Source organism: Macaca nemestrina, chromosome 1, assembly GCF_043159975.1.
Source record: "Macaca nemestrina isolate mMacNem1 chromosome 1, mMacNem.hap1, whole genome shotgun sequence".
In the NCBI taxonomy this organism is placed as follows: domain Eukaryota; kingdom Metazoa; phylum Chordata; class Mammalia; order Primates; family Cercopithecidae; genus Macaca; species Macaca nemestrina.
The window spans coordinates 103,436,822-103,462,053 of NC_092125.1; the positions used below are offsets into that span (position 1 = coordinate 103,436,822).

The window sequence follows — 25,232 nt, forward strand, 5'->3', positions numbered from 1 at the left end:
CTCACTGCAAGCTCTGCCTCCCGGATTTACGCCATTCTGCTGCCTCAGCCTCCTGAGTAGCTGGGACTACAGGCGCCCACCACCTCGCCCGGCTAGTTTTTTGTATTTTTTAGTAGAGACGGGGTTTCACCGTGTTAGCCAGGATGGTCTCGATCTCCTGACCTCGTGATCCGCCCGTCTCGGCCTCCCAAAGTGCTGGGATTACAGGTTTGAGCCACCGCGCCGGGCCCCCTCCAAACTTCCATACATAGTGTTCTGTCTGTCTGGCACGTGCTTTTCCTCCCTTGCTCCCAGTCTGTCACTTAGCTAATTCTTACTTGCCCCCCTAGATTTTAGCTTAAAAGTCATTCATTTGGTCTGGGACTCCTTCAAGGGTATGTTAGATTTGCTTCCTGCGGCCACCTGCACCTCTGCAGCCTCCAGTCCTTTCCCACTCTGGTGAGGTTGCCTGTTGGTCTGTCTGTCTCCCCAGTTAGAGTCCGAACTGCTTGAGGGCAGGACAGAATATATCTTACTTATTGCTGTATCCCCAGTAACTAACACAGTGCCTGGCACATGGGTGGGACTTAAGAACTATCGAATGCTGGGCGCGGTGGCTCAAGTCTGTAATCCCAGCACTTTGGGAGGCCGAGACGGGCGGATCATGAGGTCAGGAGATCGAGACCATCCTGGCTAACCCGGTGAAACCCCGTCTCTACTAAAAAATACAAAAAACTAGCCGGGCGAGGTAGCGGGCGCCTGTAGTCCCAGCTACTCGGGAGGCTGAGGCAGGAGAATGGCGTAAACCCGGGAGGCAGAGCTTGCAGTGAGCCGAGATCCGGCCACTGCACTCCAGCCTGGGCGACAGAGCGAGACTCCGTCTCAAAAAAAAAAAAAAAAAAAAAAACTATCGAATGACTGAGTGAATGACAGAAATGAGGAAGCTGATGCTCAGAGATGTGAAGGGACCTGCCCAGTGTTCTCACTTGCAAAGTAGAAGAGCTAGGAATTGAAAGTAACTCTTTTAAAACCGTACCCCTTGCTTTTCTCCCTCCCTTGGAGCTCCCCTCTAATTATCTGCCCTGCCTTCCAGCACAGAGTAGGCACTTTATAAATCCTGGTTGAATGAATAGCTGTAGATCAACATCACAAATTACTAGAGTCTGTAAGAATCATATTTAAAAGGTACCATATTTAAAAAGCAACCTTGGTAAAATGAATTGGAGGAGATTAAAAAACAAGAGTTAGTGGGCCTGGAAAAATTGAATAAAGGGCTGTAAGTGATTCAGCCTGTAAGTGATTCCCCAGATTTTTCATCTCCGAATTCCTTGGAAGGGCCCAGGCCAGGTGGAAGCATGCTCCCTGCACAGAGCTGAGGCCTGCTGCCAAGTGTCTCTTGTTTATCCTAGTTTTTTCTCTTCCATTCACCCACTCCCCAGCCTCTGAGGAGGGCTCTGAGTCGGAGGGGAGTGAGTCCAGTGGACGCTCCTGTCGGAATGAGCGCAGCATCCAGGAGAAGCTTCAGGTCCTGATGGCCGAAGGCCTGCTTCCTGCTGTGAAAGTCTTCCTGGACTGGCTTCGGACCAATCCCGACCTCATCATCGTGTGTGCACAGGTGTGTCAGTCCACTCCATTGCCCCTGTCAGGTCCCAGGGTCTTGGAGGAGGGGATGAGCCAGGATGGGGCCTGAGGATCCCCCCAGATGGCCAAGGCAAGAATTATTGCCAAGCAATTAAGCACCTATCTGTGCTGGGCCCTTATGCTTTGACAGGGAAGGATTAGGCATGGTCTTGGCCCTCACAAAGCCTGTGGCCAGGGAACAATGAGTGAGCTGCTTATTTTGCTTTGTATCCCCAAAGCTGGGCATAATGTCGGCCATTATAAGTAATGCCAGTAGAAGTATGTGTTCAAGGACCAAACTTGATAAATACCAAAGAATCCAGAGAAGGGAGAGAGCACTGAGTAGAGGATAGTGACAGAAGAGATGGCAACTTCTGACAAGAGTTGTGAAGATGTACTAGGCAGGGGAAACAGCTTAAGGAGAGTCACACAACAGGACCGAGCTCTTGTCAAGCCGGCTGCCATGGAGGCTGGGTGGGGCCATGGTAGCTTTCCCTTCCTTCTCAGGTTCAGAGTGTCAGCCTTGAACTTCTAATTCCCAGAGGCATTTGTTCAATGTTTTCTTCTGGGGGCATACCTGCCCTGCTGTGGAAGACTCTCTTCCCTGTGGGTCGCCCCAGTCCCTAGATGAGAGGGTTTGGGTCAGGGCCAGGTGCACCCTTGGGTGTGTGCTTATGTTTGATGACAGTTAGTTAGTCATTAGTCACTGAGGGAAGTGTGCTGAAGATGGAGATGCTGAGTCACATCTCCAGAGAGGTGTTCCAGTATGGGCACATGGCAGGGCTGGAAGGATAGGTTACTGCTAGACGTAGAGAAGCAATGTCCTTTAACACCCTGGCTTTTCCTACTACCTAGATCCAGAAAGTCCTTGTGGTTTTGCTGCTTTCTCCTTTTTTTTTTTTGAGATGGAGTCTCGCTCTGTTAACCAGGCTGGAGTGCAGTGGAGCGATGTCGGCTCACTACAAGCTCCGCCTCCCGGGTTCACACCATTCTCCTGCCTCAGCCTCCTGAGTAGCTGGGACTACAGGCGCCACCACGCCTGGCTAATTTCTTGTATTTTTAGTAGAGACGGGGTTTCACTGTGTTAGCCAGGATGGTCTTGATCTCCCGACCTCATGATCCGCCTGCCTCAGCCTCCCAAAGTGCTGGGATTACAGGCGTGAGCCACCGCGCCCGGCCTGCTTTCTCCTTTCATGAAGTATTCAGCTGGTGAAAAAGCTCAGCCAGGCTGGTCTCAAACTCTTGACCTCAAGTGATCTGCCTGCCTCAACCTCCCAAAGTGCTGGGATTACAGGCATGAGCCACCGTGCCCGGTCCGAATGTGGCTTTTTTTGTTTTGTTTTGAAACAAGGTTTTACTCTGTTGCCCAGGCTGGAGTGCAGTGGTGTACCTCAGCTCCCACTGCAGCCTCAACCTGGGCTCAAGTGATTCTCCCAACTCAGCCTGCCCAGTAGCTGGTACTACAAGCGCATGCCACCATGCCTGGCTAATTTTTTTTTTTTTTTTTTTTTTCAAGAAGGAGTTTCGTTCTCATTGCCCAGGCTGGAGTGCAATGGCAGAGTCTCAGCTCACTGCAGCCTCTGCCTCCTGGGTTCAAGCAATTCTTCTGCCTCAGCCTCCCAAGTAGCTGGGATTATAGGCACTTGCCACCGTGCCCAGCTAAATTTTTTTGTGTTTTTAGTAGAGATGAAGTGTCATCATATTGGCCAAGCTGGTCTCCAACTCCTGACCTCAGGTGATCCGCCTACCTTGGCCTTCCAAAGTGCTGGGATTAAAGGCATGAACCACCATGTCCAGCCAGCCCAGTTAATTTTTGTATTTTTTTTTTTAGAGAGAAGGTTTAGCCTTGTTGCCCAGGCTTTTTTTGTTAGTTTTTAAATCAAACCCCCATAGGCCTCTGAACATAGGCCAGATCCTCCAGGGTGGTGCTTTCCTTGCTCACTGCTGTTCACCACTGTCTCTGGCTGAAGGCCTCCTCTCCCTTCTCTCTCCCCAGAGCTCTCAAAGTCTGTGGAACCGCCTGTCTGTATTGCTGAATCTGTTGCCTGCTGCTGGCGAACTCCAGGAGTCTGGTGAGTAGGTCCCTGGCACTACCCTCCTTTCTTTTCTCTCTCAATGGCCCTACTAAGCCCATCCCGCCTCCCCATAACCCAGCCATTGGGGTAAGGAGGTTAATGGGATTCACTGCCAGCCTCCCTAGCACACAGCAGTCATTGTGTGGTCTAGGCCTCTCCGGTTTCCCACCCCAACACTGCTGCACTGTGGGCAGGTGACCTGGTCAGCAAGGGAGTATGCTCCCTGGGGAAGGTAAGGGCAGAGTGAGAGGGCCCTGGGAGCCAGACCTAGCTGCTGCTGTTGCATTGATGTCTGTGGTCATTGAGAATTGACTTTGATCTACCAAGTTTATTTGTCTGGCTCATCTCCTCCTACCACCTTCCAGCTGGAAAACTCCACCTGCTCCTACCCCCTAAGACTTGCCAAGGGCTATTCATTCATCCTGAGCCCCTCCTCTCATTTCCATCCCAATGTAATTGTCCCTTCTGTCAGGAAGCCTTCCTAACCTGAGCCATCCTTGTTCTTCCTGAGCCCCTCTGCTCTGCCTGACTGGCTCTTACGTGTCCATCTCTCTTTCCTTCACTCCCTCCATCTCTCCCCATTGTCCTAGGGTATGTCCTGTCTCATCGTCTCATCAGCCTGATAATTCCCAAAGGGAAGGGCTGTGTCTCTCTGACTGGGAGTTCCCACAGAACAGATGGTCTTACGTGTCCTTCTTCTGCCCAGGCCTGGCCTTGTGTCCTGAGGTCCAAGATCTTGTTGAAGGTTGTGAACTGCCTGACCTCCCCTCTAGCCTTCTGCTCCCGGAGGACATGGCTCTTCGTAACCTGCCCCCGCTCCGAGCTGCCCACAGACGCTTTAACTTTGACACAGATCGGCCCCTGCTCAGCACCTTAGAGGAGGTAAGGATAGCATTTCTTATGCCACAGCTGTTTGTCAGTCACACACAGCGGCAAACGGGTTCAGGTCTGGGGAGGGAGGGGGCAGGATGCCCTCTTCCACCCAGACAGGGACGGTGTCCTTGGGGCTACAGGCTATGCTTCCTTCTTCATTCAGTGAGCCATTTTAGCTTTTTTCCTGCCTTGGCAGGATGTCCTTCTAAAGGTCTGCCATTCTTAGTTTCTACTATTGTAGAACAACCACCCCCCTCCTTTCTCTGCCTTCTGTAAAGGGCAGAACAAATAGTTATTAGGGCTTTGAAATCTTATCAGTCTCTTTTCTAACTCTGGGCCCAGCCTGCTCTGAGCTGAACATGAAACAATCATAGAAAGTTAGAGCTGGAAGGGAATGTGCTGCCCCCTTAGTCCAGCAACTTTCACCCTTAAATCTCCATCACCACATGGGCCATTTGGGGGCAGCAGAGGGAAGCCAAGCAGACAGGCCACCCGGTCCTGGCATACACGAACCACCTGGCTGCTTCCTCTCCAACCAGAGCTGCTTGGCTCTGGTTTATATTTTAGAGTTCTACATAAGATTTTTATTTGAGAGGGAAGAAGGGTTTTACTGACCACAAAAATAAGTTGGGGCCAGGTGTAATGGCTCACCTCTGTAATCCCAGCACTTTGGGCCAAGGCAGGTGGATCCCTTGAGCTCAGGAGTTTAAGAACAGCCTGGGCAATATGGCAGGACCTCATTTCTGTCAAAAAATACGAAAATTAGCTGGGCATGGCGGTGCACGCCTGTAGTCCCAGCTACTCGGGGGCCGAGGCAAGAGGATGGCTTGAGCCCAGGAGGTAGAGGCTGCAGTGAGCTGTAATCACACCACTGCACTCCAGACTGGGTGACAAAGCGAGATTCTGTCCCAAAACAATTGGAAAATGTGGTCTAGTTTGGTCTCCTGGAGCATGTGAGAAGCATTAGGAGAGAGATGGCATTAGAATCCAGGTCTCCTCACTTCCAGCCCAGTGCCCTTTGCTCTTGTTTCTTAGCCCAAGTCCTGGTTCTCTGGTTCTCCTAGGAGTTTCCTTGCTGTACCTACTCGTTTTCTGGCAGTTAGAGGCTCTGGGCCTTAGTGTTTCTCCTTTCCACCCCATACACCGCAAGTCTTCCCCTAGAGCCCTCATTGCTAAGGTGGCTGGGCCAGCAGGGAGGTGGGAGGGAGGAAGTGGGGGGTCCTGGAGGGCAGGGTGGGTCTAGAGGGCCCTGCTCAGCGGCGCTGGGCTCCTGTATCTCCCCACAGTCAGTGGTGCGCATCTGCTGCATCCGCAGCTTTGGTCATTTCATCGCCCGCCTGCAAGGCAGCATCCTGCAGTTCAACCCAGAGGTTGGCATCTTCGTCAGCATTGCCCAGTCTGAGCAGGAGAGCCTGCTGCAGCAGGCCCAGGCACAGTTCCGAATGGTGAGTCAGGCCTTCCCCTCCCCGTCAGCTATGCTCCCATTGGGCTTACTGAGAAACCAGGGCAAGAGGCTCAGACCCACTGGTGGTCTCCATCTGAAGGACATTAGTAACATGCCTAGGAAGAGGGGAGGGAAGGCTGGGAGGGAGGCCTGGGAGGGACTAAGGGATAAGACTGATAGACAGGGACTGAGAGGGGGCTTTTTTTTTTGAGACGGAGTCTTGCTCTGTCGCCAGGCTGGAGTGCAGTGGCGTGGTCTCAGCTCACTGCAACCTCCGGCTCCCAGGTTCAAGCGATTCTCCTACCTCAGCCTCCCGAGTAGCTGGGACTACAGGCGTGCGCCACCACGCCCAGCTAATTTTTGTATTTTTAGTAGAGATGGGGTTTCACCATGTTGGCCAGGATGGTCTTGATCTCTTGACCTTGTGATCTGCTTGCCTTGGCCTCCCAAACTACTGGGATTACAGGCGTGAGCCACCACGCCTGGTCTGAGAGGGGCTTTGAGCAGAGGCTGCCTAGCTCAAGACCTGTACCCAGACTGACCTGGAGTTGAGGCCATCTCTGTCACCTCTTAGTCTATGAATTGATCAAGTCACTTAACCCCACCAAGCCAGTTTCCTTGTCAGTTTTGTGGGAACAAATAGAATCCACTTTATGGAGTTTTTTGAAGATGGAATAATAGTGGATATGAGGTGCCTTGCACATTGTCTTACAGAGTATGTGTGTGCTTAGCAAATGTTCTGTCTATTCCCTTTCATTTAAGAGGGATAAAGACTGAGGAACAGAAGGGAGTGGAGGGCTCCTGGTATAAGGGGCCGTGAAGGAACCTTCCCATCCCAGACATGGACCCATCCCACAGGGGCCCCAAAGGATTGAAAGTGGCCTGTGTTACCTCTTTTCCATCCAGTAATTCATTCCACGAATATTTATCAAGAACCCACTTTGTGCCAGACATGACAGTATTCTAGGCACTGGGGTTACAGCAGTGAACAAGACCGTCCTTTCTCTTGTGGGCAGCAATCTGGTTTTCACAGTGGGGCCTGCACAGCTCTGGGCATGTTTCCCAATACACCACCCTGAGCTAAGTGGCACCAGTACATTTGGGGTGTTAGTGTGTGGCACAAGAAGTATGATGTGTCTCAGCAACCCCTCAGGGTTTCTTCTTCATCTCAAGCCAATCCCCTCCTCCACATTCTTCCTTTCCACCCGTCCCAGGGCCAGCAGCTTCCCCACCCTGTCTGAGTGCCATTTCTTGTGGGCATTCTGCTTGGCTGGAAAGGGGCAAAAGCTCCCCAGAAACTCCCTTCCTTACTGTCTTATAAACAAGCACATTCTGTTAAAAACAAACCTTTTGTGTTAAGGCTTTTATTGCTAGTCCATAGGGGAAGACATGGGGCAGCGGGGGTGGGGGGGTTACAAAAATAATTATGGGGAAGTTAGACGGCTTCAAAAAACGTTAGTTTTTGCAGGCATTTCCTCCAGCCTAAAGCTCCTGAAGACACTCCTCCTGTCGGGGGCAGGGAGTACCTGCAAGCCCTTCTCATGTGGTGCTAGAATCCACAGGCCAAGCTAGACACAGGCCATGTTGCTTGCTGGGGCTGCCTCCTCCTCTGCTTGAGTCACAGGCTTTTACCCCAAAGGGCTTATCCCCAGTCAGAGGAGTGTTGTCGTCACGTTTATCATGAGCTTTCTCTGTGCACAGCCTGGTTTGCATGTGACATCTCATTTAACCCTTGCAGCAGCCCAGTGAGGTAGGTGTTTGCATTGTCCATTTTATAGATAAGAAACTGTAGGCTGGGCGCTGTGACTCACGCCTATAATCCCAGCACTTTGGGAGGCCAAGGTGGGCGGATCACTTGAGGTCAGGAGTTCAAGAACAGCCTGACCAACATGGTGAAACCTCGTCTCTACTAAAAATACAAAAAATAGCTGGGCATGGTGGCGGGTGCCTGTAGTCCCAGCTACTCGGGAGGCTAAGGCAGAAGAATCACCTGAACCCAGGAGGCAGAGGTTGCAGTGAGTCATGATCGTGCCACTGCACTCCAGCCTGGGCAACAGAGCAAGACTCCATCTCAAAAAAAAAAAAAAAAGAAAAGAAAATGTTGAAAGACAAAGGAACATTCCCAAGATCAGAAAGTAGTCAATGGTAGAGCCAGGGCTCTGGAGTTGGACACACTGTGGAGTTCTTATCCTGGCTCTTTCTGCTGCTTTAGAGACTTAGCTTCTCTGTAGGCCAGGTGGGCACTAGGAGTTGCGGGGGCTGTAGTACCTGCTGATGGGACCTCTGAAGGTAGGCTTTCCCTCTGAGGAATACGTAGGCCCACATCTGTTTGAAATGCTGGGTTGGTGATGTCAGAGTCTCAGATTAGCACAGCTCCCTCTTCTTGGGTCCAGGCCGATCCCACTCACCTGCACTAGTTCTCTGGGGGGGCTTTTACACAAGTGCCCCCATCCCCCTCTCTTGAATAAGGGGTTTCACAATTACCATTTTAGTCTAAAAGCAACTCATGGGCTTGAGTTCTGCAGTGGGAAGAGTTTGTGGTGCCTCCCTTGCTTACCAGTTTGCCCACAGGGCCCGTCAGAAAATGACTCTCCCAGGAGGTTGAGGCTGCAGTGAGCCAAGATCTTGCCGCAGCCCTCCAACCTGGGTGACAGTGAGACCCTGCCTCAAAAAAAAAAAAAAAAAGAGAGAGCAAGAGAAAATGGCTGTCACCTAGGCTCTGGCCTTCTGCTTCCATTCGTCTACACTTTCTCAAGGGGACACTCTTGGCACTTTGGGCAGGACAGTTCTTTGTTGTGCAGGACTCTGCAGGGGGTTGAGAGTGGAGTTACTACAGCCCCCACAACTCCTAGTGCCCACTTGGCCTACAGAGAAGCTAAGTCTCTAAAGCAGCAGAAAGAGCCAGGATAAGAACTCCACAGTGTGTCCAACTCCAGAGCCCTGGTTCTACCATTGACTGTACTTTCCAACCTTGGGAATGTTCCTTTGTCTTTCTACATTTTCTTTTCTTTTCTTCTTTTTTTTTTTTTTTTTTTTTTTTTTTTTTTTTTTTTTGAGATGGAGTCTTGCTCTGTCACCCAGGCTGGAGAAACTGTAGACTTTATTCCTCTTTCCCTAGTCTTCCTACTAATGTGTGTTTTCTCTTTGTAATCCAGTCCAGGACCCACAGTATGTTTGACTGTCATGTATCCTTGGTCTCATGCAATCTCTGACAGTTCTCAGTTTTTCCTTCTCTTTCCTGGTATGACACTTTTGAAGAGTACTGGTCAGTTATTTCATAGTGTCCCTCAATTTGGGTTTGTGTGATGTTGTCTCATGATGAGAATGAGAATTTTTTTCTTTTTTTGACACAGGGTCTTGCTCTGTTGACCCAGGCTGAAATGCAGTGGCACGACCATAGCTCACTGCAGCCTTGAACTCCTAGGCTCAAGCAGTCCCCCTGCCTCAGCCACCTGAGTAGCTAGGACTACAGGCTTGATTAATTTTTCAGATAAAAAAAATATATATATTTTTTGTAGAAATGTGATCTTGCTGTATTGCTGAGGGTGGTCCCAAACTCCAGAGCTCAAGCAGTCCTCCTGCCTTGGCCTCCCATATTGCTGGGATTACAGGCGTGAGCTACAGTGCCTGACCCCAAGATTAATATTATATTTAATTTTAATTTTGTATTTTTATTTATTTATTTATTTTGAGACAGAGTTTTGCTCTTGTTGTGCAGGCTGCAGTACAATGGCATGATCTTGGCTCACTGCAACTTCCGCCTCCCGGGTTCAAGCGATTCTCCTGCCTCAGCCTTCTGAGTAGCTGGGATTGCAGGCACATGCCACCACGACTGGCTAATTTTTATATTTTTAGTAGAGACGATTTCACCATGTTGGTCAGGCTGGTCTCGAACTCCTGACCTCATGATCCACCCACCTCAGCCTCCCAAAGTGCTGGGATTACAGGCATGAACCACTGTGCTCAGCCCCAATTTTTGTGTTTTTAGTAGAGTCAGGGTTTCACCATGTTGGCCAGGCTGGTCTCAAACTCCTGACCTCAGCCTCCCAAAATGCTGGGATTACAGGTGTGAACTACCATGCCTGGCCCCAACATTAATATTTTATTATTTTATTTTATTTTATTTATTTTGAGATGGAGTCTTGCTCTGTCGCCCAGGTTGTAGTACAGTGGCTCTGTCTCGGCTCACTGCAACCTCTGCTGTCCAGGTTCAAGCAATTTCCCTGCCTCAGCCTCTCAAGTAGCTGGGATTACAGGCACGCGACACCACGCCAAGCTAATTTTTGTATTTTTAGTAGAGATAGGGTTTTGCCATGTTGGCCAGGCTGCTCTCGAACTCCTGACCTTAGGTGATCCGCCTGCCTCGGCCTCCCAAAGTGCTGGGATTACAGGTGTGAGCCACCGCACCCGGCCAAGATTAAAATTTTAAAGCACCACTTTGGTGATGCCACTTTGGTCATCAAAGAGTCTTCAGTGGGCCAGGCGCTTTGGCTCACACCGGTAATCCCAGCACTTTGGGAGGCCAAGGCGGGCAGATTGCTTCAGCCCCAGGAGTTTGAGACCAGCCTGAGCAACATGGTGAAACCCACTCTCTACAAAAAATACAAAACTTAGCCAGGCATGGTGGCATGTGCCTGTAGTCCCAGCTAGTTGGGGGGCTGAGGCAGGAGGATCATTTGAGCCCGGGAGGCAGAGGTAGCAGCAAACGGGAATTGTGGCACTGCACTCCAGCCTGAGTGACAGAGTGAGACCCTGTCTCAAAAAAAAAAAAAAAAGAAAAGCATAATAAAAAGAGTCTTCAGTGACTCCCCGTATCTTACAGGATAAAGTCCCCATCCTTAACCTCATCTTTTAGCCCACACTAAGGAATTTGAACTTTACCCAGAATACAGAGGAAAGGGATCAGAAGACTTAGGTAGGGCTATAGTGGGCATCAGATGGTTTTTAAAAGATTGCCTTGGTTGTAGGTAGAGAAAAGGGATTGAATTAGAGGCAGAGACCAGTACGTGTTTGTTACAGTAGTCAAGGAGAGGTGTTGGCTTAGACTGGGGTTTCACAGTGGAGGTGGGAGGATTTGCACGCTGTTTAGGGGGCACAATTGACAGGACAGGGAAGCTGATAACTTCTGAGGCTGAGAGGGAGGGAAGACTCAAAGCCAACCCTGAACTTTCTGACTTGGGCAGACTGTGGTTTATTTACTAGGCTAGGGAACACTAGAGGAAGAGACGCAGGTTCTGAGGAGCAGATGGGGCTGCTGAGTAGGCAGTTGGATGTGTGGATCTGGAGCTCAGGATGGTCAGGCTTGGGCTGAATCTGCAGATTTGGAAGATGTTAGCAAGTGGATGGGGGTAGAAGGTGAGGAAGTGCTTGGGTAGGATCTCCTGGGAGGGGAGACCAGATTGAGAAGAGCAGAGATTGAATCCTGAGGCACAGCCAGGTGATGTCCTGCATGGCAACGGCACATGGCTGTCTGCTCCCCGTCCCCTGCAGGGCCTGCAACATCATGACCTGCCTCGGGTTGGTAACGGAAGTGTTCAGAGTGCAGCAGAAGAATATTTGTTCTTCCATGGCTCTCCTCCCCTCATTTAGCAGCAGTGCTAGAGAGTGACTTTGCATGAGGTCACACTGAGACCCCAGGAAACCCTCTTGGTCTTCCTGATGACTGGAGAAGGGAATGTGTACCCCAGCTCCTTATAGCTCGTTGTTTCCCTCATAGGCACAGGAGGAAGCTCGTCGGAACAGGCTCATGAGAGACATGGCTCAGCTACGACTTCAGGTAGGAAATCAGGGCCCAAGTGCTTCTTCTGCACTTGGTAGAGCTTTTGCTTCAACCTTACTGGCAGGTCTCCCCCTTCCGCTGCAGTCCCCCTGCTCTGTTGCCTCTGTGTCCCTCCACTTCTCCCAGATCATCCTCCTTACTACTCACTCTTCATTCAGCCATGTGCCTCCTTTCTGCCTTCACTTCTGTCTCTCCCTTTCTCTTTAACCCTTACTTCTGTCTACTTTCCCCCCAAAGCCATTGATAGAAAGGGTCCTCTGATCCCCTTAACAGGAGGAGCCCTATAAGAGCCACCTTGAGCACCACTCTTCCCCCAGCCTGGCTGCAGGGGTCCCCCGCAGCTGTGCCCACCCTGCCCTCTCTCACCAGCTCGAAGTGTCTCAGCTGGAGGGCAGCCTGCAGCAGCCCAAGGCCCAGTCAGCCATGTCTCCCTACCTCGTCCCCGATACCCAGGCCCTCTGCCACCATCTCCCTGTCATCCGCCAACTGGCCACCAGTGGCCGCTTCATTGTCATCATCCCAAGGACAGGTAAGTACATTGGAGAGATAAGGGGACAGATAGAGTATGGCTAAAGGAGATTCTGGGCTTGGGATTAGGAGACCTTATTTGGGCCCAGTTTATACACAGTCACCTTAGTCAAGTCTTACCACCTTTATGAACCCGTCACTTCATCTGTGAAATGGACATAACAATCCCTGTTCTGCCTCACAAGACAGTTGGGAGAAACAGAAAATGTAAGTGAATATAATGTGAAAGCACTTGGTAAATTGCCAAGTATATTGCTGGCAGAAGGTCACATTTTCAGAGAACTTTGGGAACCCTCTCTGGAGCCAGGGTCCCTTCTCTGCCTGAAGAGTGTACTGAGGTGAGCTCAGATACTTCCTCCAGAGCCCCTTGTCACAGCAGTCGGAGCTTATCTGTTTTGTCCTTTCCTACCCCCACCTTGCCCACCAGTGATCGATGGCCTGGATTTGCTGAAGAAGGAACACCCAGGGGCCCGGGATGGGATTCGGTACCTGGAGGCAGAGTTTAAAAAAGGAAACAGGTGAGTGCAGGCCTGGCTGGACTTGTGCTGAGCCCTGGATCCGTCTTTCGGACGACACATGCTTATGAGCTGCTTGCTCCCTATGGGTAAGACACATACATACCCATCTCTACTCACAGTCAGCTCACTGCATGGGCAGTGATACCAGAGATAATCAGAAGTCAAGGTTGTAGGTGCTGAAATAGAGGGTGACCAAAGGGGCCAGGAGCCCTGTGGGTAGCACTGAGCTGCTGTCCTTCCTCTGCGACAAGCCTGTGATCAGCACCCACTGGGGAGAAGGGAGCAGACCTCCTTCCCCCAGCTTTAGACTTTATAGGAATTTCTCCTGCTTTAGGGTTGGGACAGGTGATCAGGTTTCTCAGAGTGTGAAGGCCTTCTTCCAGGCTGCCCAGGGGCTTCCCACCTCCCCGCTGAGCTGAGAGAGTGGTGAGACTGAAGCCAGCCAGGGAGGGGCAGCTGGCAGCATGTAGCAGATGCTGAGCCAGTACAGGCCTGCCCTTCTGGCCTTTAGGGCCAGAGGAGGACTAGGCAGAGGGTGTAGGGAATAAGAAGAAAGCTTCCTGGCCGGGCGCGGTGGCTCACGCCTGTAATCCCAGCACTTTGGGAGGCCGAGGCGGGCGGATCACAAGGTCAGGAGATCGAGACCACGGTGAAACCCCGTCTCTACTAAAAATACAAAAAATTAGCTGGGCGCGGTGGCGGGCGCCTGTAGTCCCAGCTACTCAGGAGGCTGAGGCAGGAGAATGGCGTAAACCCAGGAGGCGGAACTTGCAGTGAGCCGAGATTGCGCCACTGCACTCCAGCCTGGGCGACAGAGCGAGACTCAAAAAAAAAAAAAAAAAAGAAGAAAGCTTCCTTTTCCCTGCTAGCTGGCCCACCCCCTCCTCTGCATCTGCTCTGCCTGGCCAGGAAGCTGCACAAGGCCTGATTGTTTGGACCTTGTCTCCAGAAGCCCTGACTTGAAAAGCATCTGCTGCTTCTCCCCTCTCAGCTCCTCCCCTGAGAGGAACCAAATAATTGATGTTATCAGGAGAAAAAGTGAGCTGGGCCCAGCAGCCAGGAAGCCACTTAAGAATGGCTCCAAACAAAGCTGTGGTGGGAGAGACATGTTCCCCACCCCCACCTGCAAAACCAGGCCCCCAGAGCCACAACGGACTGCTTCATGTAAGGCGCCCTGCCAGTCCCCTGCTCCTGACCTCCACTCGCACATCTCCTCTGCAGGTACATTCGCTGCCAGAAAGAGGTGGGAAAGAGCTTTGAGCGGCATAAGCTGAAGAGGCAGGATGCAGATGCCTGGTAACAGTTTAGCCCTCACCCCTAGAACCTCAGTCAAGCCACCTGCCTTGCTCCTCCATGAGCATTCCTAGGGAGAACGGGTAGGGCTGGAGAATTCTGAGGCTCCACACGTAGCCTGCCGGGGCCCTCCTGCAGGCCTCACCTTGCGGGGAGTACGAAGTTGCCCCAGCACCTGAGCTTTTCCTCTGTAGGCAGATGGATCAGCCTCTTCGGGCCTTGCGATGCTCAGGCTTGGTGTTTTCCCTCATCGCACCTTTGCCGGCTCCCCATAGTGTCTCCAGGGCCAGCTTCCAGGGCCCACTGCCGCTTGCTGCCCTTCCAGCCCCCAGCTGCCCCTAGCTGCCCCTGTCCCCTGGAGATCCTGGTGTTTGGGCTGTGCTAATGCTGGGTCTTGGCCCATCTTCCCCTCCACCCCCTATCCCCAGGACTCTCTATAAGATCCTGGACAGCTGCAAACAGCTGACTCTGACCCAGGGGGCAGGTGAGGAGGATCCGAGCGGCATGGTGACCATCATCACAGGCCTTCCACTGGACAACCCCAGCGTGCTTTCAGGCCCCATGCAGGTGGGTCATGGGTGAGTTGGGGGGATGGTGTGGAATAGGGATGAGGTAGCAGAGCAGACTCCATCCCCAGACCCTCCACATAGCTGCATTTTTCTCTTCCATCACTCCTTCCCCAGCGCCTCAATGATTTGCTTCTCAGTTCAGGAGGTCAGACCCTCTCCATCTTTCCTCCTCCCATTCCACAGGCAGCCCTGCAGGCCGCTGCCCACGCCAGCGTGGATATCAAGAATGTTCTGGACTTCTACAAGCAGTGGAAGGAGATTGGTTGATACTGACCCCCAGGCCCTGCAGTGGGGCTGACTCCAGATCTCTCCTGCCCTCCCTGGCAGCCAGGACCAGCGCCTGTAGTCACCCCACCACACGCAGACTCATGCACGCACACAGGACGGAGGCCTAGCTGCTCAGAGGCTGCAGGGAGGGCCCAGGAGCCGGCTGGGAGGGTGGGGTCCCTTTGTTGCCAAGACGTTAGGAAAGTGAGGAAAGTGCTTGGATTGGGAGAGTCTTGTGGGCCCCTGGCCAGCCTTCCTGCCTCAGCTCCCCTGCTGTCTCCAGGGGCGGGTGGCAGGCATGGGCACCTGCATTTCACTGGAGTGGGTTCTTGGATCTCTGAGGGGAAGGAACAGCAGAAAAGGCCCTTCTTCCTCACCCAAGATGCAGAGTGGTTGGGGCCAGGAGTTTGGACCCTCCAGTTCTTGGGGGAAGAGCCGGGTAATACCTGGTGTCTGAGTGATTCTCTGCAGACCCTTCCCCTCCTCAAGGATCACCCATCCTCCTTTCAGCCCCCTTTATGGGGACCAGGCAGCTCTGGAGCCAGCCACAGGGGCTCTTAGAGAAGCAAGGCCTGGTGTGGCCTGCACCGAATAGCAGGGTCAGGGTTCGTGTGCTCCTCCTCCTGCCACAGGGGCTGCACATCCCATTGCCCCACTTCTGCTTTCTGTCTCCCTCTGTCTAGCTTCCAGGGCAGGGAGCAGGCCCCACCTAGGGCTGCGGGCAATCTGGCCTGTGCCAGCATGGGCTCCTGTGCCCACCAGCCCTACAGGTGCTGTGCTTTGTGCTCTTGGCTGCTGTGCTGGGAGAGAATGGGATGTCAGGAAGAGAAGAAAGGGGGTGCAGTCTGAGGCCACCACCCCCTTCCTATCTAAGGGAGGCTGAGGACAAGGGGCTGGCGTTCAGTGGGCGGCCGAAAGGAGAGGCCCCTTGAAGCTGCTCAGTCAGAGCCCTCTGTCCCTCCTTTTGCCCTCCCCAGGACTAAAGACCTGAAGGGGCTGAGTGTGGGGCTGGCTTTTGGAGTGTCGAGGTGAATATGTGGGAGCAGAGATCATGAATAGCTCAGGGCGGTGAATGGCGCACCAAGAGCAGGGCTGTGTGTGGGAGGCTGAGGCCAGAATTGCCTCAGCTCCTCCCCCTCAGGCTGGGAGGATAGCACAGGCTGCGGGCTGGGGGTGGAGGGTCTTAGCTCTGCTGCCCCCACCCCAGTACTAGCCTAGTTTCCCAAGCTGTGGCTTAGAGGATAGTTGGCTTCCTGCCTCTTTCCTCTAAAACAGCAAGTCTGGGAAATCCTGGGGTGAGTGGAGTCACCCCACCCCCAGTTGCTGGCAGAGACTGAGACTAAAGCATCACTTAATAAACCCCCCCAAGCCCAATCCCTGTCTCCTGGTGCCTGTCTGTACAGAAGTTTCATGGGGGGGTGGGACATTGAAGATGGCGTCCTGAAATGCATTTTGGAAAGACTTCTTTGAAGTGGATGGAACAGAACAAGAAGCAGGCAATTTGAGTGAAAGCCCTGGAGATGGTTTGATAGACACTGTCAAGCTCCTTGACCCTGTAAACTGAGGCGGTGCCTTTGCAGGGGTGATAGTGAAAATCTCCTGCCAGCAACATCCCTGCCTGGGGTTGGTTCACTGTCATCAGCTGGGTCCTCTTCCTCAAGGGGGTGGGGGAGGTGAGCCTTGAAACCAGCCTCTGAGTCCTCAAGTGCCTGTCCTGCAAAGATTGGCACTTCAAATTGTGTTCAGGGTGGGGATGGGGAGGTGGTGAGCCTGGTGAATCCCGCATGGTAGAACCAACATTTACCACAGGCAGTTTGCTCTGAGCCCCACCCAGCACCAGGTGCTAAAAGGCAGCAAAGCATGGTGAGAGAGGGCTTCTGAAACAGGTTCCGCATTTGGGGATTTGGGTTCCTCTGCCAGCCTAAGGCAGAGCTGTCCTTAACTGCTGGGAGAACCTGGAACAAGGAAACTGCTCTGAGTCGCCCGGGGGACTCGACAGCACCGTGGCCACATCCTGGCTTGGGCCCCTAGCCTATTCTAGCCAGTCAGCACAGGGAGTTTGGGTTGTGCTAGAGGAGCTGGCTGTGTGCAGGCGGCCGAGTGAGCTGCCTGCTAATGGGGCTGGGCCACCCCGTGCTGCTCCCTGGAGGCTGGACAAGGCTGGGATTGTTCCCTGGCTCCCCTTTGTCTCCCCACTCCCCGCCCAGGCCTGGCCCCTCTCCTCCATCAGCCTGGCTGGCAGCAGCCTCGGACTCCGCCCGTGGAGCCCTGGGCCTGCTGACCCACCAGCTTAGGAGCACCCGCCAAGCTCTGGGTAAGGAAGCTCACCTTCTGGGGCTCTGACACCACCTCTCTGGGGAAATAGAGGTAAAGCACCTTGCTCCAGCCGTCCCTCCCCCATTCCCACAGCAACTGCACACACCCCACTCCAGAGATCTCCAAACCCTACTACTAAGGGAAGGCACCGTGAGGGGAGCTAGACCCCAGTGTATTCCTCACTCCTTCCCCAGATAGATGGGCAACACTCAGGATAGGGGAGAACTCCCCCATCCCACTTGTGGGAGCAAGCAAAGGATACCCTGGGAGGCCCTCATCCATCTTTGTTCTGCTGGGGTGCAGGGACTAGGGCCAGGTTTGCCCTGTGCCCAGCAGGGTCTCCAGCACCCATCTCAGGGGCAGAGGCTGGGGGGTGACTGCTGGTGCAAGCCCCAGAGTGCATGCAGCAAAAACACGGATGCATTGCTGGTGGCAGGAAGAGGAGGGACGAGGCTCTAGAGTTGCTGCAAAGTTTTGGCCTGGGTTGGTGGGGGGAGTGTCCTAGTCCTCCTCCTGGGGCAGCTCCGCCTGCCCAGCTGGCCCAGCCCCTCCACTTGTGCCAAGGAATGTGCCGGGAGAGGCCAGCAGGGCAGCAGAGCCGCGGCCACCTGGAGGCAGTGCACAGGTCTGGGGCTGAGGGATATGGGGCTCAGGAGGGGCAGGGACCCCAAAACTCTCCTGGGGGGCACAAGTATAGTCCTCAGAGAAAAGCCAGGCATCCCCCAACTCCTTGTCCCACCTGATGGCATCTGGCTTCTCCAGAGATTCTGAGTGCCAAGAGTGTTCTGTGCTCAGCTCGGGCACTGTGGGCGAAGCACATTCTGGTGGGGCAGGGAGTGGTACCCGGGCTGTCTCTGTGCTGGCCTCCAGGAGTCAGAGTTCTTCCCGAGACACAAACTGGGAGCCTGGGGGTTTGGATCACTATTTGGGGCAGCCTCCCGGCTGGGAGGACTCCACCACTCCATGCTGGGCTGAGGCCGCCAAGCCCCTCAGTGTGGGGACTGAATGCCCCAAGGAGAACAGGGGTTGGAGTTAAGTGGTGCAAGGGCTGGGGAAGGTGGACCAGCCTCCCTGGGCCTGAAGGAAGCAGCTCCAGGAGGGAGGGTGCCATCTGCCTCCCACACGTGCTGCCCATCCTGGGGCTGAACCCAGGTGAAAGGGGCCTGTGGATGGGGGCAGATATCTGATCCCCTATCCCCTGCTCTGTCTCTAGGTCAACGTGGAGGTGCCAGGCCACCATGCTCAGTCTCAAGCTGCCCCAACTTCTTCAAGTCCACCAGGTCCCCCGGGTGAGGGGCTCCATTCACTGACCCACCAACCCCCATTGCCTAGAGGACTGACTAGGGGCTGACATTCTCTTTTAGCTATTGGGGCAGCCCCTCCTGCAGGCGAACTCTTACTCTCCCTTTCCAGTGTGAGGCTCTTCCTCTCTTCTCTGAGGAACAAGCTTGTGGCCCTCCATCTGGAGTCCCCTTCCCCAGAGCGCCCTGTGTGCTGCGCCCCACCCCCACCCCACCCCACTCTGGCTCTTCGGTTTCCCATCTGTTTTGCGGGTTGTGGGTGCTGGGACCTGTGGTAAGATCAGATCAGATTCAGTTTGGCTTGGGGGCTACGTTGGTCTCCAGCCCAGCCTCTTTGACCCTGCTTCCAGAGATCTCAAATGGAGGGAAAGGGTCGGGGCACAGTGACGCCCCTCCTCTCCCACCACTACCCTAGGTGTTCTGGGAAGATGGCATCATGTCTGGCTACCGCCGCCCCACCAGCTCGGCTTTGGACTGTGTTCTCAGCTCCTTCCAGATGACCAACGAGACGGTCAACATCTGGACTCACTTCGTGCCCACCTGGTGAGGGGAGGCTCTGCCCCAGGCCGCGGCCTTGAGCTCAGAGGGGGTACCCAGGCGGGCAGGGACCGTCCAGGCCCACGGGCTGCAGCAGCAGTCGCGGGGGTCCACGGCGGCCTGAGCACGCGCCCGCCGCAGGTACTTCCTGTGGCGGCTCCTGGCGCTGGCGGGCGGCCCCGGCTTCCGCGCGGAGCCGTACCACTGGCCGCTGCTGGTCTTCCTGCTGCCCGCCTGCCTCTACCCCTTCGCGTCGTGCTGCGCGCACACCTTCAGCTCCATGTCGCCCCGCGCGCGCCACATCTGCTACTTCCTGGACTACGGCGCGCTCAGCCTCTACAGCCTGGGTGAGCCGGACAGGCGCGGGAGCGCGGGAGCGCGGGAGCGCGGCAGCGCGGGGTCTGGGCGTCCCGGAGCAGGTCGAGGGGTGGTACACGGGACATAGGGGCGTGCCCCTCAGGCCTCAGCTGCACGCCCCGACCTCACCGCAGGCTGCGCCTTCCCCTATGCCGCCTACTCCATGCCGGCCTCCTGGCTGCACGGCCGCCTGCACCAGTTCTTTGTGCCTGCCGCCGCACTCAACTCCTTCTTGTGCACCGGCCTCTCCTGCTACTCCCGGTGGGTTCCCAGGCCCCTCCGGTGGGGACGGGGAAGGCGGAGGCACAGGAGAGGACACACCTCACTGCTCTCAAACAGCATTAGTGACATCGGGACCATGTACTGAGGACTTCCTCTGTCAGACCCTGTATGCTCATACCCATGCTGTCTCCTTTAATTCTCACAAGCCACCATAAAAGGCAGATGTCTTTATCCCCACATACAGATGTGGTCGTTTACACAGGTCATATGCCCTAAGGGTTTTCTTAGCTGCAGGCTGTGCTGATATTCCATCTTTGCCCAAGTCCTCTTGCCTTTCCTGACCCCTACCCTGAGCACAGCGATGGTGACCAGCCTTTTCCTCCCGCCTCCCAGTTTCCTGGAGCTGGAAAGCCCTGGGCTCAGTAAGGTTCTCCGCACAGCAGCCTTCGCCTATCCCTTCCTGTTCGACAACCTCCCACTCTTTTATCGGGTAAGGAGGCCTGGGGCCCGTGCCCAGACACCTGCTTTCCTGTCCAGACCCTCAAAGTGCCCACTTCCAGCCTTGCCCCCTCAGTCCCTGCCTCAGCCCAGCCGCCTCTCTTCTGGTCCAGCACCCTGCCTAGCTGTGCCCGCCCGCTCTGCCTCCTCACCAGATCCCAGACACTCCCTATGTTTTGGCTCCCAAGTCCCTCTCCAGCAGTCTCTTTTCCTTTGCCAGCTCGGGCTGTGCTGGGGCAGGGGCCACAGCTGTGGGCAGGAGGTCCTGAGCACCAGCCATGGCTACCACCTCTTCTGTGCGCTGCTCACTGGCTTCCTCTTCGCCTCCCACCTGCCTGAAAGGCTGGCACCAGGACGCTTTGACTACATCGGTGAGGGCACGCCTGGCCCGGCCCGGGAAGAGGCAGGGGCAGATGGCTTCCTAGAGCACAGAATGAACTGGGTAAATGGGTATTACAACCCCAGGATGGAGGCAAATTATAGGAGGGACTTCCCTGTTTTCCTCTAACGAGAGCATCACTGGAAGGGTCCTCCACCTGCCAATTCTCAGGTAGCAAAACTAGTAGCATGTGTGCTGGGGCCACATGCACAAATGCTCATTCGCTCCTTTCAGTCACTCTGGGAGTCAGGGTTTCTTAATTCTCAATAGGGGAGTAGCAGGCCCAGAGGATGGGGTGACTTGCACTTGGAAAGGTGTGGCTCTGACCTGCCCATCCTCTCCACAGGCCACAGCCACCAGCTATTCCACATCTGTGCAGTGCTGGGCACCCACTTCCAGCTGGAGGCAGTGCTGGCTGATATGGGATCGCGCAGAGCCTGGCTGGCCACACAGGAACCTGCCCTGGGCCTGGCAGGCACAGTGGCCACACTGGTCTTGGCTGTAGCCGGGAACCTACTCATCATTGCTGCTTTCACCGCCTCCCTGCTTCGGGCCCCCGGTACATGCCCTCTGCTGCAGGGTGGCCCACTGGAGGGGGGTACTCAGGCCAAACAACAGTGAAGCCCCATCCCTGACCCTGCCCTGGAGGGGGCAGAGGCCAGGCCCCCGTGCTGAGGAGGAGCCCAGAGTTGGGCCTAATCAGGTGGGGACACATCTCAGCTTGGAACCAACAGGGGCTGAGGAGAGAGGGCACAGGAGAGAGGGCAGAGGAGAGGAGGGGTGTCTAGGGGGAATGGCAGAGTGTGAGCGGGACTGTGAGGGGGCTCTTGATGGGAGTAGAGGAAGTGCTGAGGGTCTTGAGAGGGGAGATGCATGCGTGTCCAGGCTGAAGATGCCCCCACACTCTGTCAAAGGTTGGGGCCAGGAGGTGTTGGGGTCCTTTCATCTGGCTCCATTTCTGGTGCTCCTGAAGTCTGCTCAGCACAGGGAAGAACTAACACGACTAACCTAGGCCTACCCCAAATGCTTCTTGCTAACCAGGCCGAGAGGCCACACACTTGCCCCCCATCCCCACAAACCAGGTAATGCCAGTTTGCCAGCAGCTATTTGCCTATAGAGATGAGTCTGTCCTGGTCATAACTGTGTACTCAAGGTGTCCAGGCTTTTGGGGGTGGGCCTATCTGGGTGCATTATGGATGGTTCAGTGGATTGAGGTGTGGGGAGGAGGGTCCTAGGCTAGAGGGGGGATCCCTAGTTAAGACTTTAGGAAGCCACCTTCAATGTTTTCTGGAACAAGGCAGGTACAAATAAAAAAATAAAACTTTGGAAAGCACTTTCTAGAACTGAAGAAGGTAAAACCTCCTCACCCCCATCCTCCTGACACCTCCCTCCCACACTCCATAAACTGGACAGATTCACAGGTCCACGGATTCCTCTTTTGAAGTTTATTTGGGAGCAGCTGGATGATGGGGACCCCACATCCATAGGGCTGGGAGGTCAGGGCAAGGGCAAGGGGAAGGGGAAAGAAGGGGGCCTGGAGAGGAGCAGAACTGGGTTTGCCGGCCAGGCCAGCGGAGCGACACCCTAGACCGGGCCGTAGAAGCGCCGATAGGCCTCCTGGAAGCCGATGTGGTCAGCCAGCTCGTCACAGTCCGGATTGAGCTCACACACCTCCCTCTTGGGCTCCAGGGGATCTGGGTAGGGGGCTGGGGCTCTGAGACACCCGACGTGGTGGCATCAGCCCCCGTGCAAAATGCCCATCCCTCCTCTCACTACACATGGGGCTCCAGGGTCCCCACCAGGGCTGGCTGCCTGTTCCCCCACCACAGCCCAGAGAGGCCACTCCCTGCTGCAGCTCCCCCACAGACCATCCCGGAGAGGCAGGGCCTTGGCCCAGCTCTGCCTTTTCTCTCACCCCAGCCATTGATACAGGTAGCGCCTGGGTCTCTTCACCACCTCGCTGCCCTCCTGCTTGGACACAAAGGCTGTGGAGCAGAGGGGCAGGAATCAGGTGGCTCTGGGTTTGGGAGGATCAGGTTGGCAGCAGGCTGGCCTTCCTGACAGCCAGACAGGAGGTGGCAGGAGTAGGGGAATGAGACTGAGGGACCAAGGTGAGAAGGGAGGGTCCAGGAGCCCATCAGGTCCATCCTCTTACCTGCACCTTTGCTGGACTCTGCACCGCTGGGTTTCGCACCTGCAAAGGAAAGGGAGCCTGGTTCACCCCTGCTCATCCCCAGGGCTCTCATCCTCCTTCCCCTGTGTCTCGGGCAGCTTGCTCTTCCTTCCTCTCCCTCTGCAAGGGCAGAGCTGGGGCAAATGGATTGAGCCTGCAACAGGGTGATTAGACTGCAAAGGGACTGCCAGCCAAAGGGGTGAGAAGAGGTGGGCCATGGTGCTTCCTTTTCTCAGCCCCCACTGCTGTGCGGCCTGAGGGGAGGTGGGGGCACTCACCTGCCTGGCCAGTGATGCAAAGTGTGGCCAGGGCCAGCAGGGCGAGGAGTGTGAGGGCTCTCATGGCGTCTCAGTGGCTGTGTTGGGCTCCTGCTCAGGACTCAGCTGGCCTGCCCCGCCAGCCTCCAGCACTGTTTATACCCTCTGGGCTGTGTCCCGGTGATGAGGAGGGGCGTGCCTGACCATGGTGCAGGCGGGTCTAGGGGGAATCTGCCAGGGCTATTTGAGGGTCATCCGCCCCAGCTCCGTAGGCCAAACCCCAAAGGATACTGTGGTTGGGAGCTGCGGCTGCCAGGCCAGGGGCCCCTGGGAGTGATGGAGGGTGAGCTACAATCAGACTGCCCGGCTCTTGACACTGCCTCTGGCCCCTTCCTCAGGGGGCAGCCCGAGACCCCTCAGCCCCGACTCACTCTTCTTCAGAGACCCCCAGCCTCAGGTTGAGCACTGGCTGAGCTCTAAGGAGATTCTAAAGAGGAAGCAGGGGTCAGAGACCTAAAATAGGTTCAAGCAGAGCTGGGCTCCAGCTGTCTCACAGCCTGTGATTTCTACTGTCAGCCCCGTAGGCAGGAGCCAAACCCAGGGAGGAGATGCCTCGCAATGCCCTCGTTCACCCGGTGAGACACCAAAGGCAGTCTGCTGTGGGCGCAGCTCGATGGCTCAGGCCCTGCACATCAGGACAGGAGAAAGGGTCGGGCGGCACAAGGCCAAGAGCCAAAGCCAATGGAGGTGGGGCTGGGCAGATGAGGTCAACTGGTTGGCCTCTGGGACACGCTAGGTGGCTGTGACTGCCAGGTACACAGGCACAAGGCAGGGAGGCAGGGCCTGAGGAGCATGGAGATGGAGTGTGCCTCCGCCCTCCCGGTCCCCCCGATTCTCCTCCTGACCCTGCAGCCTCCACGGTGTTAACCACCCTGGGGAGGGACCTGCCCTCCCGTAGTGCTCCTGTAAGCGATAGGAAGGCCTGTCCTCTACGGTACAGAACCACCCAGCCTGAAAACCCATCCCACACCTGAGAGCCTCCACTGCCTCAGGTCAGCCCAGAGAGGGAAGAGGTGTCCTGGGACCTTCCCCTGTCTAACCTGTGTCACTCACCCACCCACCAACCAACCAGGGCTTGAGACCATCTGCCCAACCTGACAAGTAAACAAAGCACCCAACGGGGCAGGCCTGACAGGAGCAAGGCATTTGAATGCTTGAATGCCACAGCTCCATGGTAACAAAGTGGGCAGAGGGAGACTGAGCTGAGTGCTGTTTATGGGAGGGGGGAAGTGGGGGCCACCTGATGCTTGCCTGTGTCCCCAGTGTGCCTCTGGCAGACCTCACCAAAGCCCTCACTAGGGAAAAGTTCTGCCCCCATCCACACCCAACCCCTTTCCCCCTTGGCGGATCCAGGAAGCACCCATCCTGCCTTTGGCTGCCCTGGCAGAAGAATGAAGTAGAAGAAGCAAGAGAAACAAAGTGCCCGCGATTCTTTTTTTTTTGAGACGGAGTCTCGCTCTGTCGCCCAGGCAGGAGTACAATGGCGCCATCTCGGCTCACTGCAACCTCTGCCTCCCAGGTTCAAGCAATTCTCCTGCCTCAGCCTCTCGAGTAGCTGGGATTAGAGGCACGTTCTAATGCCCAGCTAATTTTTTTTTGAGATGGAGTTTCACTCTTGTTGCCCAGGCTGGAGTGCAGTGGCGCAATCTTGGCTCACTGCAACCTCCACCTCCCGGATTCAAGTGACTCTCCTGCCTCAGCCCCCCGAGTAGCTAGGATTACAGGCACATGCCACCATGTCTGGCTAATTTTATATTTTTAGTAGATATGGGGTTTCACCATTTAGCCAGGCTGGTCTCGAACTCCTGACCTCAGGTGATCTGCCCACCTCAGCCTCCCAAAGTGCTAGGATTACAGGCATGAGCCACTGCACCTGGCCTAATTTTGTATTTTTAGTAGAGACAGGGTTTCACCATGTTGGCCAGGCTGGTCTCGAACTCCTGACCTCAGGTGATCTGCCCACCTCAGCCTCCCAAAGTGCTAGGATTACAGGCATGAGCCACTGCACCTGGCCTAATTTTGTATTTTTAGTAGAGACAGGGTTTCACCATGTTGGCCAGGCTGGTCTCGAACTCCTGACCTCAGGTGATTCACTTTGGGCCTCCCAAAGTGCTGGGATTACAGGCATGAGCCACCGCGCCCGGCCGTAATGATTCTTGGAGGGTGCCAAGAGTGACACCTCCTTGG

At 55.0% G+C, this 25,232-nt stretch overlaps 3 protein-coding genes across 8 annotated transcripts in view; 2 read left to right on the plus strand and 1 right to left on the minus strand.

Annotated features, from left to right (window-relative positions):
- The window catches only part of LOC105498044 (SMG5 nonsense mediated mRNA decay factor), a 35,649-nt gene extending 19,330 nt beyond the window's left edge, over positions 1-16,319 (plus strand). The window contains exons 13-22 of the mRNA XM_011769801.2: positions 1,419-1,594; positions 3,596-3,671; positions 4,381-4,556; positions 5,834-5,992; positions 11,708-11,767; positions 12,140-12,299; positions 12,726-12,816; positions 14,038-14,112; positions 14,538-14,676; positions 14,862-16,319. Of these exons, the coding sequence (XP_011768103.2) occupies positions 1,419-1,594; positions 3,596-3,671; positions 4,381-4,556; positions 5,834-5,992; positions 11,708-11,767; positions 12,140-12,299; positions 12,726-12,816; positions 14,038-14,112; positions 14,538-14,676; positions 14,862-14,945 (1,196 nt within the window). The 3' untranslated portion in view covers positions 14,946-16,319. The remainder of the gene's footprint in view (positions 1-1,418; positions 1,595-3,595; positions 3,672-4,380; positions 4,557-5,833; positions 5,993-11,707; positions 11,768-12,139; positions 12,300-12,725; positions 12,817-14,037; positions 14,113-14,537; positions 14,677-14,861) is intronic.
- Positions 16,320-16,473: 154 nt separating this feature from the next.
- Positions 16,474-21,888, plus strand: LOC105498045 (progestin and adipoQ receptor family member 6). 6 transcript variants are annotated; one of them, XM_011769809.2, is made up of 8 exons: positions 16,474-17,312; positions 18,475-18,550; positions 18,978-19,105; positions 19,241-19,446; positions 19,591-19,717; positions 20,072-20,168; positions 20,397-20,547; positions 20,902-21,888. In XM_011769809.2, exons 2-8 carry the CDS (start codon positions 18,500-18,502, stop codon positions 21,174-21,176), a joined length of 1,035 nt encoding a protein of 344 aa, XP_011768111.1. In that variant the 5' UTR covers positions 16,474-17,312; positions 18,475-18,499; the 3' UTR covers positions 21,177-21,888. The 6 variants fall into 6 exon arrangements, with proteins under 6 accessions (XP_011768111.1, XP_011768110.1, XP_011768115.1 ...); XM_011769808.2 differs by having other exon boundaries at positions 16,474-17,259; XM_011769806.3 differs by lacking the exon at positions 16,474-17,312 and adding an exon at positions 17,335-17,886 and having other exon boundaries at positions 20,397-20,618; positions 20,902-21,195.
- A 97-nt stretch (positions 21,889-21,985) lies between these two features.
- Positions 21,986-24,965, minus strand: BGLA (bone gamma-carboxyglutamate protein). The gene is made up of 4 exons (XM_011769795.3): positions 23,007-24,965; positions 22,711-22,749; positions 22,471-22,540; positions 21,986-22,269 (listed from the first exon to the last, which is right to left on the minus strand). The coding sequence occupies exons 1-4, from the start codon at positions 23,068-23,070 to the stop codon at positions 22,140-22,142; spliced, it is 303 nt and encodes a 100-aa protein (XP_011768097.1). The 5' UTR covers positions 23,071-24,965; the 3' UTR covers positions 21,986-22,139.
- Positions 24,966-25,232: the final 267 nt, after the last annotated feature.